At 53.2% G+C, this 15,112-nt stretch overlaps 2 protein-coding genes across 5 annotated transcripts in view; one reads left to right on the forward strand and one right to left on the reverse strand.

Annotated features, from left to right (window-relative positions):
* MAST1 (microtubule associated serine/threonine kinase 1) overlaps positions 1-3,033 on the reverse strand; it is a 28,037-nt gene extending 25,004 nt beyond the window's left edge. For both annotated transcript variants that reach the window (XM_037041874.1, XM_037041872.1), the window contains exons 1-3: positions 2,862-3,033; positions 1,176-1,264; positions 647-722 (exon numbers count right to left, since the gene is read on the reverse strand). In XM_037041874.1, the coding sequence (XP_036897769.1) occupies positions 647-722; positions 1,176-1,264; positions 2,862-2,944 (248 nt within the window). In that variant the 5' untranslated portion in view covers positions 2,945-3,033. The remainder of the gene's footprint in view (positions 1-646; positions 723-1,175; positions 1,265-2,861) is intronic.
* A 6,673-nt stretch (positions 3,034-9,706) lies between these two features.
* On the forward strand, positions 9,707-12,971 carry RTBDN (retbindin). Of its 3 annotated transcripts, none has more exons than XM_037041879.1 (6): positions 9,707-9,767; positions 10,408-10,582; positions 11,116-11,182; positions 11,317-11,427; positions 11,890-11,986; positions 12,524-12,971. In XM_037041879.1, the coding sequence occupies exons 2-6, from the start codon at positions 10,414-10,416 to the stop codon at positions 12,749-12,751; spliced, it is 672 nt and encodes a 223-aa protein (XP_036897774.1). In that variant the 5' UTR covers positions 9,707-9,767; positions 10,408-10,413; the 3' UTR covers positions 12,752-12,971. The 3 variants fall into 3 exon arrangements, with proteins under 3 accessions (XP_036897774.1, XP_036897776.1, XP_036897775.1); XM_037041881.1 differs by having other exon boundaries at positions 9,740-9,799; XM_037041880.1 differs by lacking the exon at positions 9,707-9,767 and adding an exon at positions 9,894-9,954.
* The last annotated feature ends 2,141 nt before the right edge of the window (positions 12,972-15,112 follow it).

A 15,112-nucleotide genomic window follows, 5' to 3' on the forward strand; every position in this document is an offset into this window, starting at 1 on the left:
TCATTCTCCCCTACGCTCAACTCCCAGAGCACAGCATGTGTTAGGACAATGCTTTTAGAATAAGTTCAAAGAAAAAGAGACCTGACCAAACACGCTGGTGACTCCCAGAAGTTTCTCCCCAAAACATTCAAGGAATCTCTTTGCTTTGTCCAATTTCTCCAAAGTCCCCAGAAAATAAGTTTAGACATACTCCAGAAACGCAGACATCCTCACCCTAGAGGGAAACCTGAGATTCCTTCTTTTTGGCCCTTGAGAAATAGCCCTAGGCGCCCTCCCCCACATCGGGGATCCAGAGTCCCTCCACCAGCAACGCGCACTCTGCGCTTGCGCACTTCATCTCCACTTCGGTCCCGTTGCTACGGAAACGTCTGGCCAGGAAAGCGGGGCGGGAGACAGACCCAAAGCTTTGAGGCTCTGGAAAGAAGTCCCGCCCCTTCCCCGGACTCAGCAATGGCTTTGGCACCGCCTTCTTATAGGCCCCGCCCCTAGGGCTGGGCGCTGGTTCCGTCGGGGACATTGGGGCATTCTGCGGAACCCTCAGGCCCTGGCTCAGGTCCAGTTAGGAGGGGAACAGACGGCAGCCCAGACAGTGGGTGGGGAGAGTCGGACCAGGGAGGGTTCTGGGGCCCTGCAGACAAGAACTCACCTTCGGGAAGAGGCAAACGAGAAGTGGGCGGGGGTGTTGGGAGAGAAGTTGCGGGGGCTATCCAGGGGACTGCTACCTGTGGCGGAAAGAGGGGGATCTTTAGGTCTGGGCTGGGTGGCCATCCCAGCAGATTTCCTGATCCCCAAAACGGGTTGCAGGCAGCAGCCATTCTCTCTTTAGTCCCAAAGCGTGAGTGAGCCACGCCCCCTTCGTTGTGGCCCCGCCTTTCGAAGACGTTTAGGTCGCCTAGCTTGACCAGGCGGCCCTTCAGGACAATTCTGACTTATTCTGACACAGCCAATGCCCCTCAGGTATGGATCTTTCTTTCTGACCCACCCCCTTACCAATCTAGCTCCGCCCATCAGTAAGTAACCTTCTGCTGTCTGGCCTCGCCCATGTAGCGATAGCCTCGCCCCTTGTCCAATCTGGGCTCTCCACTATCCAGACTTGGCCCACCCCTCCTGCAGCATGAACACACCCCTCTCCCGTGGCCACCCCTCCTCTGGTCCACACCCATCACTTGTCTCACCCAGGTGTCCAGGCAGTGGGGAGTGGGGTCGCGGCAGCGTGGGCGAAGTGCTGGTCAGGATGAGGCTTTTCCGGTTACTGGTGCGGCAGCTGCAGGAAAGGGGAGGCAAAGGGGCCGGGCCGCAGCCCAGGCAGGGAGTTTGTGAGCCCAACCAGCCACACTCCTTTTCTGGGAAATGTCCCTAGAAAACCACTAGAATCCTTGGCAGGATGTGTATGGGAGCGAACGCAGGTGCGATGTGTATGTGAGAGACTTCTGATAGGAACCATGTGTGGCCATGTGGGGCATAGGGTAAGTCACAGATTGACAGTCATGTTGTTTATGTGACACTATTGGAGGTACTGAGTGCCTATGTGTCTAGGTCTATGTGTGACATTTGCTGCATGTATCCATGTGTGGCAGTCACCCAGTGTGTGAGTTCAGCATTGGGCACGGACTAGTGTGACATCATGTGTGACAGTCCTTGTGTTTATCTTGTATGATGCAACCTGTGTGTGCCTATGTGACAATATTTAATGTGGTGTGTCATGATTAGATGTGCCACTGTGTGCTGTAACATCTGCATGAGGTATGATTTCTGCTCCATGTGTATGTGTCTGTCTTCATGTGGCACTCTAAGTCTGTATGAGAGACTGTCACTGTGTCTGTGTGTGACATTCACCATGAGTGTCCACAAGTGTCATCTACTGTGTGTAGGTTTAACACCCTGTGATACTGGGCATGTCTGAACATTCCATCATGTGTGCCATTTCCTGTATGAGTCTTGCATATGATAATATGTGATATTGTGTGTCTCATTCTCTGCAAGATTCCCAGTGTTTATTTTGGCACCCACGTGATACAGCATGTGACATGCTTAGGATGATATCGTGTTATAACTCCAGATGCATGGATGTTATTGCCACATATGTGTCTTGTGCACCTCTGGTTTCATAATCCTGTGTGTCACCATACAGGTAACATCTTATTGGATGTACACAATAGTGTACCTGTGGGTTTAGTTGTTACTGTAAGGCTAGGGGTGCCCCTGTGTGTCTCTGCAGGTGTCTGACATATGGCCACTGTATCACTAGGTATTTGTGGTGCCTCTGGGTGTATCTGGGCCACTAGGGCTGGTGTGTGTGTGTGTGTATGTGGTCATGTCCTATGTGAAGCTGTGTGTCACTATTTTCTATATGAGGCTGTGTTGGGGGGAAGTTTGTCCCATGACAAAATACCCCCCCCTTCTTTCTGCCCTTCAGGAGCCAACCTCTCGAGGAAAGAGACCCCAGCCCTTCAATCCCCTCACCCCACCCCCACCGCAGTGACTGAGCATATTAGTGCGGCCAGAACATGCGGCATGAGGGTGGGGGGAGGCCAGGCTGCGGCTATTGTTCTGAAAGTGCCAAGCCCCTACCCTCCCGTTCTTCTTTTACCCTCTCTGAGCTACCAGAGCCCACAGGGCCAACAGACAAAGGCACTGCACTCCCCACCCCCCGCAGCAGCCCCCTCCCTCTGCAGCGGTTCTTTCCAGTGTACCCCCAGTCTCGAGCCTACACTGCCCCCCATTCAGCCCCATCCCGGGCAGAAAGGCGCAGCGCGGGCACCTCTGGCGCAGCTGGGCCGGGTGCAGCATCCCCAGCCCCGCCCTGCGGTAGCGGCTGGTGGGGCGGCTTGGGTCAGGGTCTGAGGGATGGGGGGGTCTACCTCTTGGTGCGGCGGAACATACTGCTGCCAGGGAAGGAGGGCATCGAGAAATTGGAAAGCGCAGTCCAGAGAGAGTCAGACATGACCCGGCGGCGGCGACATGGTGGCAGGTGCGGCAGCAGCGGCGGCGCGAGGAGGGAGAGCGCGGGGTGGAAGCTGGAGCCGCAGCGGGCAGAGAAGGGCGGGGGAGGGGAGGGCCGTGCGGCTGCGGCCTGCCAGGAGGGGGCGCAGCGGGACTCCAGCGCGCCAGGACCCGCCCTTGAACGCGCTTAGAAGAGGCCCCAACCCCCAGCAGGAGAAGGGGCGTCCAGCTCAGAGCATCTCTCCCCAAGTCTCACCTGCTGCTTTTCCGAGGCAGGGGCAAATCCTTCTGGAAGGCAAAGGAGCAAAAGGATTGCAGTAAAAAATAAATAAAATCTTTTTAAAAATTTAAAAAAGCATAGAGGTCAGCATTGGCCAGCAGCCATTGCCTTCAAGTCTTCTCAGGAGAAGTTGGATGGCACAGACCCCTCATCAGTATTTATCACCTGCACCCTTGGCCACGCGCTAAGGACGGGGCGGGGGCGGGCAGTGGAGTGTACCAGGTTGATTCCTCTCCCCACCACCACCCCCCCCCCCGCCCCAGTGAGAGGCCAGCACAGGGCCCCCTAGAGAACTCCTAAGTTGATATTTCAATGTATTTCTGTGCAAATGAAATAGGAGTCCATTTTAAAAAATATTTCTTGAGTACCTACTGCTGTGTCCCCAGTGCTGGGGACACAGCAGTAAATAAGACAAATAAAAAATTCCTGTCCTTTTGTGACTAGCATTTAGAGGGAAGGAGACAAGAACAATATAGGCATTAACACATCACTTTAGACAGTGATAACTTGTCATGAATAAAATTAAGCAAAGTGATGTGATGAAAAATGGCTAGGATGGGTCACAATAGTCTGAGAGGGCTGCTGGGGGAGGTGCCTTTTAAGATACCTGATGTAAAGAAGCAGCAGCCTTGGAAGGACCTGGGTAGAAAGCAATCAAGGTAGAGGAAACTGCAAAGACTTGGAGGCAGGAATAAACTTGCCATGCTCAAACATGAAAGGATGAATGAATGAATGATTTCTCCATACTCTGAGTGTTCTAACCCACTCTCCATCAGATCCACAGAGTTGGGAGTGGGAATAGATAGGGTGGCTCAAAACTGAGGTTTGAATTGGGAATCAGGTGGTGGCTCAGTGTCTTTTTTTGATAATGGCAGTGATAATAATTGGTAGCCACTAACTTTATGTGTACACATCAGAAGACGGTTGTGTTCTGCTTGTCAAGCACACAGGAGGTCACTAAATGGACCAGAAATTACACAGGTCTGAACCCTTTTCTGAGAGCAATGGGGAGAGGGTACTGCCTCCCAGCCAGTTCTGAGTCAACAGGCTGATGTGAATAAAGGGGATTGGGTAGGGCTTCAAGATTTGGGTGAGGGTTTCCTAAGCCCTTTTGTTGAGGACTCCAACCAGGAGAAAATTAATCCTCTTACGGAATCTCTGAAAGCAGAAAGCCCATGGGTTCAAATCCCAGCTTTGCCTCTTATATCCTTGGCAAATGACCTTGTAATAGTTGTACCTCCTAGAGGTTGTAATGGTTGTGCCTCCTGAGGTGATATAGATGGCTAGCACCTCAGCAAGATGCCTAGTACATAGTTAGCACTCAATATTAGGTCATGGGAACAGGAGTTATTGTGGATGGGCAGATTTTGACAGAAGTTGGGCCAGAGGGACTTCCCACTCTCATGTACGAAGGACACATGTATGATCGGGGTCAAAGGGCATACGGTCCACTTTGGCAGACCTGCCATCCCGAGCCATTGGGTGACCTAAAATCCATACCGGGTTTTTCCCCTGTCTTTGCAGGATCAGCTTGAATGAGCAGCCTCTTGGATCAGCCTAGCCGGTGTCGAGACTGCAATGGCCCAAGCGAAATCAAGACCTGGATTTTTCTGGCCACGGAGCCCAGGATTTCAGACAGGGGTACACTTAGCCTTCGAGGGTGAGCCCCTGGGGAACATTTAAGCCCGTCTCGAAGAAGTCCTCAAACCTGGCCCCGTCTGCTAGCGCCCCTAAACATGCTAAAGTCGAACAAAGGGGCAAACTAGAGCGGTAGAGGATTTGGATCCTTGGCATCAGTGTAAAAAGACGCCACATCCATCCCCAGCTGCACAGCGATTGTGCCAAGTGGATGCTACTTCTCCCTAGGATTAATGGACGGCTCTGCAGACAGGGCATTTGAATTCAGGATGCTGTTTGTGTGTGTGTGTGTGTGTGTGTGTGTGTGTGTGTGTGTATAGTTGTGCCTCACAGGTAGCCCTCGGGTGCACAGCGGTTGTGGGACGTACAGTTCCCAAACGATTACACTGGTGTGAGGGTGTGTCTAGGCAGCAAACTGATTAACCCTCCCAGAGGGAAGAGGTAGAGGTAAGACTCTGGCACCAATACTAGGACTGCAGGTAGCCTCGGGACCGACTGGAGGGTGAGTGGGAGGATCCCAGGCTGAGGGTGGAGTCTTGCGAGAGAGACATTAGTCCTGCGTGGCGCTGAGCCAATGGAAATTGGTACCCACCTGGAAGGCGGGGACATACCCGGCGCAGGCACCGCCCCTTCCTTCCTTTTTCCTAGAGACCCGAGGGCGAGTACCCCGTCTGGCTCCTTCAGCACCTGCTCTGGCTTTGCCACAGCTTCTTCCCTCCCTTTTCTCAGAACCCTTCCTCCTAAGTCAGGCCTGGAATGAGGAGGGAATCAAGGGAAGACCTGAGGATCCCAAGGCTCCTAGATGGGGCCATCTAAGCTCTGAAAACAAAATAGCTTTCCAACACAGGTCTAGCTCCAGCATCATCAGACGCCTGGAAAGTCCTTCCTGCCATCTCGCTGGGATTTTTTCCTGCTGCAATGACTGATCAGCTTGGTGTCCAACCTCAGGGACCATGGATTAGAGGAGTCCAGAAAAGTACTAGGCTCTGGATGGGGGTTTGAATCTTCCCCTTCTTTTCCCAAGCTTCAGGCAAGAGATGTAGCCTGAGTCTGGGTCCACGTAAGGCTTTATGTAAACTACTCCAGATTATCTAGCATGGGGCTGAGCTGCAACGAGGCTCAGAAGGGCCAGATCCCAGGCAGGCCGTGGGGTGAAGCTTTGATCAGTTTTCCTTCTGGGGGCAGTTTGGGAGCAACACCAAACCCCTGTATTAACCCTTAGAAGCTCAGAGCAAAGACAGGAGAAGACCCTTCTCAGCTTCAGAATCCCCACCCATGTTAGAAGTGGGAGTTGCTGACGTCTGGATTTGTCCCTGCCTTCCTATACTACACAGCAATCCTCAGTGTCCCACTCCGTGCAGTGGACTCACACCTCCCGCCGCTGAGCAGCCTGGAGACCAGCATCTTCTAAAGCTGCAAGGAGCTAAAAATCGCTCCCGCCCACCCACAAGCTGCCCTGGACTTGAGGATGGGGGGAGGTGTAGTAAAGCGGGGTGGAATAAAGAGTGAGGAGGAAGACTGTCTAGGTGCCTGTCCAATTAGGTCAGTAGAAACAGTCCTGGATGCCGGGCAGGTGCATGGAGTCGCAGGGGGGTCCCCACACCTCCAAAAGGGTCTCCTGAGGTGGTAAGGGGCGAAGCTGCCACACAAACATGTTTATGGCTGTGGCGGCACCGGCAGCCCCAAAGGGCTAGAGCCCTTGGGCAATAACTTTGCTCTACACGCCCTCACCCCCAGCCTGGCAGAGTGCCAGGGCAATGACTTCAGCCCTAGCCCCCTTCCCCTCGGGTGGACCAGGCGCTCGCGAGGCTGTCTTCGAGGTGGAGCGCAGCTGGACCCCCTCCTTCTGCTTCCTGGATCCCCGGGTGGCGCCTGAGGGGCGGGGTTCCCGGCGCGGCAGGACGCGCAGCCAGCGAGTTCCCCGCGGGCAGCACCCCCAGGCCCGGCGAGGGGGCACAAGTTCTCCCCAAGGTGCTCCGCCCCGGGGCGCCGGCCCCTTCCCCTCTGCCCCGGCCGGGCTACCACCTACCTGCATCCTCCGGCGGCGGATCAGGCCGGAGTCGTCCATTGCAGCTGGTGGCGGCTGCGGCCCGGGGGAGGGAGGAGGGAGGCGACGGCGGCCGCGGGAGGAGGGAGGAGGGAGGGAGGGAGAAGCCGCGGGGATCGCGGCGGCAGCGGCGGCGGTGGCCGGGGGGGATGAGGGGGGTGGAGCGAAATGGGGCGCGTCCGGCACCGTCACTGCGTCTGGGCGCCCTAGCCCGCCTTGGCCTCGGCCTCGGCTCCCGGCGCTGGGAGGTGGGGGAGGTAGGGAGAGGAAGGGAGGGGCCTTTAGACAACACGAGAATGCCCAGCCGCGGAGACACCCCCAGGGAGAGACATGCCCCACGAAACACCTCGAGAGAGACATTCTCGCTGAGATGCATTCCCCATGCGACACCCCCAGCGACCCTCTCGGGGAGACACATTCCCCCAGGGAGAGTCTCCACGCGAGGCCTTCTCCAACCAGACCCTCCCTCAGCCTGAAAATGATTCCTAAGACAGATGGTCTGTGCGAGGCGACACCCCCTCTAAAAGCCCCCTCTCCCAGAAAAGAACATCTCTGCATTGAAAAATCTCCCTGGGCGACATTTCGCCTGGAGAGTCTAGTGAGGATACCCCCAATGAAAGACCCCTACATGCTATGTTCTCTGTGATAAATTGTACCCGCCCACAAGACCCCCACATCCCAAGGAGAGACGTTTAGAGTGACATGTTCACCGAAAGATCCGTCCTCATGGGAGATTTACAGAAACATTTACATCCATGTGCCGCCCTCTTTGCCAAGAAGAGCCCTGCAGTCCCTCTGCTGACCCCTCCCCCATCGCAGGATTAAGGAGACGGGCTAGACCCGGCTATATTTATAGGGACGATTAGCAGGTCTTTGGGTAAGGGGGCAGCTGAAGCGATTTTCAATCTGCCCTCCGTAGTGTTCCCACAGTTGAGGCCAAACCGACCAGAGTTAGAGAGCACAGTGTTGGAGGGCTCCCCACCCTAACTCTATTCATTGGAAGACTAGGTATAGGAAGGGACTTCCCAGAAGATCCGGCCCTTAACTGGACCCAAAGCTGTGAAGGCGTGTCAGTAGATGGGAGCGACCCCTGCTTGTCGACGAAGGCAACAGCGAGGTCTAGGTCTGCGTGTTCCCCGCACTCCTGACACCTCATCTCTACGTCTTTGCCTAAGTTATTGTTTCTCTCTGTCGGCATGTTTGTGTGGCTGTCTCCTGGACTCCGTGTCTCATGCTTCGGCGCCCAAGGGCCAGATTCCGCCCGTGTCGCCCCTTTTCACTCCTGCCGTCGCAAGAGCTCTCCGTGGTGCTGATCTCACGAGATCCTGTCCACGGTGCTGAAATATATGCTCAGGGAAGGGGGCTGAAGTCAGGGGAGGGGAATGACAGATGGGAGGCAAACCACAGGCTGGACAGAGATGACCTACCAGCTCCCTGGGCTACCCCAAGACGGGCCGAGGGAAAGTTAAGTCCGTCAGGTCTTGGTTGCTGATGCCTCCAGGACATCAATGGGTGCCCAAGAGGGGCCCTGAGACAGTGCCTGCAATCGGTTCATTTATGTAACTCATATTGAGCACCTACTGTGGGCAAATTAGTGCTTTGGGACCTAGGACTACAGCAGTAAAACAGACAAAAACTCTGCATTAGCCTGAGAAGGGAAGGATTTGTGGTAGTGGTCATCACTCACAAAAACACGTATGCACAAAAATATATCTAGGAGGACAGGCACACACATGCACACACATGCTCTGCAAAAACACACACAAGCAAAATGATAACACATGCTCAGCAGACTCATGTACTTATATCTACACACTTGGCAAACATTTCACAAACACACACACTGCAAATACACCCATACTCAGCAGACACACACAAACTCATATTCTGCAAATACATACTTAGAAAATATAAACACACATATATACGGCAAGTACACAAACAACACATACACTCAACAAAGCACACACACACAGTCCCAAAGCCAAAGGACGCTCAGCTACACACAAACTCTCATCCAGCATGCAGACACATTGTCCTCCCAAAACAAGACATGGACACACACACACATACCCACTGCAGGGCTGTTTTTCTTTGCTTCACAGGCCCATGCTCAATCCACTGAGCTACGCCAGCCAGGCTGGGCTGTTTTTCTTATCAGGATCTACTAAAATGCCAGGTCTACAAAGAATGAGATTTTCACATGTTGGTCGCTACTGCATCCCCAGAATCTGACACACAGCAGGTGCTCAATAAATGTTTGCTGAATGAATGAATGAATGGAGGAAATGTTTTCAAGGGACACACACACATATTTCAGGTAGACACACCCTTTCTACATGTGACAACACCCCCTTGATCACTCATAGTAAACATTTATGGCCAACAACCTTTGTAGACCGATTTTATCCACTCACTGATCCAACATTTTCACAGCACACACACTCCCCTCCCCTCCATTTATTGCCCGATTCTTACTCAACTGGACGTACTTGGGTTGGGACATTTACAGTCCTCCTTATCCAGATTTTGAACACACACACAATCACACAAGAGACACATATAAACTTCACACAACATTCAACATACTGCCACACAAACACATTTCATCACACACACACACACACAGCCCACACATATAGACCCAGAGTTTTAGCCACAACCTCAACATAAAAGCAAACACAAGGATGTATGTATACACACCGTCCAGGTTCTCCAGCCTTTGATCAGCTGAACAGGGGGCGGGGTGGTGGGAAACACCTCCCTTGCATCAAACCACGCCCCTTTCTTCAGCCCCAGTTTCCTGGACTTAACCTTGAAGTGTCTCAGCAGCGCCCTCGACCCCAGTTCGGCTAAGCGGTGAGAGGTGGCCCCAAGGGGGGCACAGGAGGGTAGGGAATCATTTTGTCTCCACAGACTCCTAGTTGCCTCCAGCCTGGGGTTTTTGGACCCCAGCGGCAGAACTCGACTCCTGCCACAGCCAAGCTTGGCTCCAAAGGCCCAGCCCTTGTCGGCAGCACCTAAGCTGATTGTAGGCTGAGAGAAGGTGACCATGAGAGGGGCCCGTGGGGATTGGGGGATTGAGAAGGAGGGAGACTGGACAGAAGATTTGGAGGAATAACTGGACAAAAGAGGGACATTGAAAGAGCTGGAATTGCCCCCCTTAATTTTGAGGACAGAGGGGGGTCACCTGAAGGCTGAAAAGGTTCAGAGGTCCTGCTGGATGTGAGGGGGGAGGGGCAGCATGGTCACACTGGGAGGCATATGGACCTGAAGAGATGGAGGGGACACCATTTGTTGGGTGGGGGGCATCCTGGGTCAGAGACGGGCCTTGGTGGCACCCTGGGATTTTAAGGTCTTTGGCCAGTGCCTCCTCCTCAACTGCTCATTCTCTGTTCTACCTGGCACCATTTCCTGGGTGTGCATCAAGAGTACCACCCAGAGTTCCCAGAAGAAGATGGCCAAACTCATCCCATAACCCAGCTGACTCTTATCTCAGGTGGACATGGCCTGCAAGGAATGTACTCGACTCAGCGGCCTGGTCTGGGCCCTGCAACTGACCCTGGCATGGATCCTGCTAAGGGCCTGTGGAGAGAGCCATTCACTCCCTATTAGGTCCCAGAGACACCATAGGCTGGTGGCTGATCTGGGCACAGGCCAGCTGCACCTAGCAGGTGAGCACTTCAGACCCGATCTAACCCCAAAACCCAAGAACTCACACTCCAAGCTAGCAATGCCAGAATTTTCTTATAACAGGGGCTTAGGGTGACCATGATGGGCAACTTTGGCCAGTGCTGAAGACTGATGATTAGAAAGCAACAGGCTCTGTAGCGATGCTGCCTGGGTTCAAATCCCAGCTCTGCCACTGTGTTAGCTGGGTGCTGCTGGGCAAATCACTTAACCTCTATCAGCCTCATGTAGCCTCATGTATTACTCCTTAATAAGGAGTAATACTTCTCCTTATTAAGGAGGTGTTGTAAAGGGGTTTATGCAAGCATTTGAGAACTTACAATACTATCAGTGACATAAAAATAACCAGCTGATTAAGATAAATGATTATTATTGCTTGAAGATGCATTGCCCCTCGAGCCATCTTTAACTTTTATGATTGGGAGGAATTACACTAACGGGGTCAACCGTTCCTGAGGATCCAAGACCCCAAGTAAAAGGAGTTCCCTTCTCCACTGCCCTGTTGGTTGTTCCTCAGAGGTAGACACACCAGAGGCACTGGACCCTGGAATCTTCTCAGAGGGCTGTGGGGAGCCCAGCCCTGGGTGAGTACGCCCCCCCCCCGCCCCCCGCGCTGTATATTTCCTTGCGCTTTTTGCTCCTTTCCCCAGCTAGGGGTCAGGGCGTGGTAGGCCCCTGGCATCTTAACCCAGCTGGGCCTGCCTCTCCCGATGTCCAGGTGCGAATCCTTCCTGGGACACCTCCAAGTTGCCCTCCGCAGTCGTTTCCGCTTCCGGCTATTGGGGATACACCAGACACAGTCCCTCTGCCCGGAGCTCTGCCAGGCCTGGTAGGAGAGGCGGGACAGGGCTGAAGGTGGGATCTGCAGCTTGCAGGTCCCGGTGTTTAGAGGTTAGAAAGAAAGAGGCAGAGCTTGTAGAGCTCCTGGCTTTGAAAATTGGCAGCCCCTTGGCATGGCCTCCCTTGGACACGGTTCTTAAACAAAGGGGCGGGGCCTCCTTCTTGAAAAGGGAAGGTGAAAGGGTTGAGTCTTTTAAGGGGCTGTGGTGGGCAGGGATGCGGCCAGTGGTGACAGAGCCCTGGATATGTGTGGAGAATATGGGGCGAGAATGGGTATGTGTGGAGAATGTGCAGTGAACTCTGGAGGGTGGTGTTCGCACCCATGCGGGCCTAAGCACACCCGAATACGGGGAGGAGCATATACTGCATGGATCCTTGGAGAGGAGGAATCCCACTGGAACGAAACTGCAGAGCCTTCACCCACCTTCTGCTCTCCACACACCGACCCCAGGTTTGCCACCTGTAAAAGTGATACCACCTGTGGCCCGACTTGGCTGCCACTTCTAGAAAAGAGAGACTGCAACCTTGAGTGCAGAACCTATGGCCAGGTGAGCATGGGACAGCACCGGGAAGAGGCTGAAACCTCCCCTTAGTATGTGCTGTCTTAAACCGCCTAGGCCCCAGAGTTTGGCCTGGCATTCTCAAGCCCCACCCTTCCCCCTTCTACAGCCCAACCTCCCACAGTGAAATACACACACGTGTATGCCTGCAGCCTCCCTAATGTCCACAGAATTCAATTTTGCCCTTCCCAAGGGACTGTCTGCTCTAAGCCCACCCAAAGTCTGAAGACCCAGAGGCCCAAGTCACCTTCCCCAAAGCCCCAGCCTCTTGGGAACCAGTAAGAACTGTTCGCCTTCCCCAAGAGCCCCCCCCCCCACTATGGCCCCTCCCCTAGACTCCTAGGAGGACCCAGAGGCTGGAATTGCCTGCCCCCAGACCGCCCCTCTGGCCCCTACTGTCAATGGAACTCTGGGGCCTTTCTCTTCCCAAGGCCAAGTTTTGAAAAATCGCTCTCTGCCTGCACCAGAGGGCCACATCCCCAAGGTATCTGCACTCCTCCCCACTAACTCCACCTCTTCTCCTAGACCTTCACTGATGGAGTGGACCTTTGCCGCTCGGTTCTTGGCCATACGCTGCCGGTGGCTGTTCCTGGCGCTGGTCACTGCCTCAACATTTCCATGTCGGTGCTTCAGCATCCCAGACAGGGTCGGAGGGCCCGGGAATCCACCTTCCTGCCCTCCCGCCACCCTCGCACCTGGATCCGGGAGGTTGCAGGCAGTGGGAGTGGAAGTGGAAGCGGCAGTGGCCCCTAGGGGGCACTGCTCTTAGATGGGAGACGGATCCCTCCGCCCTGACCCGGCTGCCCGGCCCCTCTAGTCACTCGGAACTCTACCCTCTCTTCCTCTCAGCTTTGTAGTTTCTAGAGCCCTATCACTCCTGCCTGGAGCCCCAGACTCCAGATTATTAGAAAAATAACCCAACTCTTACTCATTTCCCCTTCCCCCTCACCCCGGAATAAAGTCACCAACTAGAACAAATGATGTGATAGCTTCTTGGGGAAACAGGTGGGAAAGATAGTTGCCAGAGTGATAGCTGTCTCACTTCTAACCCTCAGGTCCTAGAGTCAGCCCGTGACTCACTAGTGGAGTGTGAATGCCGGTGGCCTGTACTCTGGAGGGTTTGTCTCAGTAACTTGGAACATTCAGGTGTCAGAAATGGGGGGTAGGTCAGAAGAAGGACTGACCAGGGCACGTGTGCTCCCACTGTGTGCCACCAAGAAGAAGCTCCCTGACACGGGAGATGCCCCCTTCCTTTCTTCCCCATTCCCCCAAATCCCTAAGGCAAAGGGCTGGACTGGAACTCAGGATTTGGGTTGTAAACACTGCTCCTACTCCTTCTCCTCATCTGGAAAACAGAGGGGTTTGTTTGTTTGTTTGTTTAAGATTTTTATTTATTTTTTTAGAGAAGGGGTAGGGAGGGAGAAAGAGAGGGAGAGAAACATTGATCAATTGTCTGGGGACCTGGCCTGCAACCCAGGCATGTGCCCTGACCGGGAATTAAGCCAGCAACCCTTCAGTTTGCAGGCTGGCGCTCAATCCACTGAGCCACACCAGCCAGGGCAGGGCAAGGTTTCTTTTAGTTCAACAGAGCAAGTTTGATGGATGCCTCCTGTGTCCAGGCACTACTGAAATGGACCAGGTTCATCCCCTGCCTTCAGTGCTCACTTACATTGCTGATGGGCATGCCCATTGGGTACAAGCCTTCAAGGAGGGGAATTTGAAAACATCTCTTCTCCAAATTATAAACATACAAGATTCTCTAACCTAGCAACCCCACCTCTTGGAATTTATCCTACAAAGCTGTATACAAGAAATAGCGAACTATCACCGTCATTCCATATTACACAGATTTAACAGCAAGCTGAACGATTACTCAGTGTTTATAAAGAGGCATTAAACTACAGAACAGAGCCCTGACTGGTGTAGCTCAGTGGATTGAGTACTGGCCTGCGAACCAGACGATGGCGGTTCAATTCCCAGTCAGGGCACATTCCTGGGTTGCAGGCCAGTTCCCAGCAGGGGATGCACAGGAAGCAACCAGGAAGATGTTTCTCTTCCTCTCCCCTTCCCCTCCCCTTCCCCTCTAAAGATAAATAAATATTTAAAAATAAAAAATAAAAAACCCCTACAGAACAGTCGTGTCATGAGGGCTCTTCAGCTATAAAGCAAGTAAGGTTTTTATTTTTTTTTGTTATTTTAAAAAATATTTTATTTATCCTTAGATGGGAAGGTAAGGAGAGAAGGAGAGAAATATCAATGTATGGTTGCCTTTCTGAGTCCCCCACTGGGAACTGGCTCGCAACTCAGGCATGTGCCCCAACTGGGAATCGAACCGCGATTGCGTGGTTCGCAGGCCCGTGCTCAATCCACTGAGCTACACCAGCCAGGGCAGGTTTTTTGATACCCATTGGGAATTACCTCCAAGATATATGTGGTGCAAAGAGTGATGTGCGCTATCTAGAGTATGGTTTGTTTTCATTTGTGTAAAAAATGAAATGGCAGCCCTGGCTGGTGTGGCTCAGTTGGTTGAATGTTATCCAATAAAGCAAAAGGTTGCCAGCTCAATTCCCGGTCAGAGTACATGCCTAGGTTGTGGGCCAGTCCCCAGTTGGGGCATGATTGATGTTTTTCTTGCACATCAATGTTTCTCCCCCTCTTTCTCCCTCCTTTCCTCTCTTTCTAAATTAAAAGAGAGAGAGAGAGAGAGAGAGAGAGAGAGAGAGAGCGAGCGCGCGCGAGCCCTGGCTGGTGTAGCTCAGTGGATTGAGCACGGGCCTGGGAAGCAAAGGGTTGCCGGTTTGATTCCTGGTCGGGGCACATGCCTGGGTTGCGGGCCAGGTCCCCAGTAGGGGACACATAAGAGGCAATCACACATTGATGTTTCTCTCCCACCCTTTCTCCTTCCTTTCCCCTCTCTCTAAAAATAAATAAATAAAATATAAAAAGTAAAAATAAGAGAAAGAGAAATTTTGGAAGAGAAATTTTGGGAGACAATGTATCTCTTCACACGTTTGTAACATGGGTTATCTCTGGAAGGAGATAACCTCTGCAGTTACCTCTGTAGGAGGCACTTGCCATGGTCTGAATGTTGGTGTCTCTCCAAGTTCCCATGTT

This window comes from Sturnira hondurensis, unplaced genomic scaffold, assembly GCF_014824575.4.
Source record: "Sturnira hondurensis isolate 20B ecotype Veracruz unplaced genomic scaffold, ASM1482457v3 Scaffold0003213, whole genome shotgun sequence".
Taxonomy (NCBI): Eukaryota; Metazoa; Chordata; class Mammalia; order Chiroptera; family Phyllostomidae; genus Sturnira; species Sturnira hondurensis.

Coding starts and splice junctions, on each gene's coding strand:
- RTBDN (XM_037041879.1), top strand. CDS start 10,414: ATGGCCTGCAAGGAATGTACTCGACTCAGCGGCCTGGTCTGGGCCCTG. Junction 11,183..11,316: donor TGTGGGGAGCCCAGCCCTGG/GTGAGTACGCCC, acceptor CCCGATGTCCAG/GTGCGAATCCTTCCTGGGAC. Junction 11,428..11,889: donor CCGGAGCTCTGCCAGGCCTG/GTAGGAGAGGCG, acceptor CACCGACCCCAG/GTTTGCCACCTGTAAAAGTG.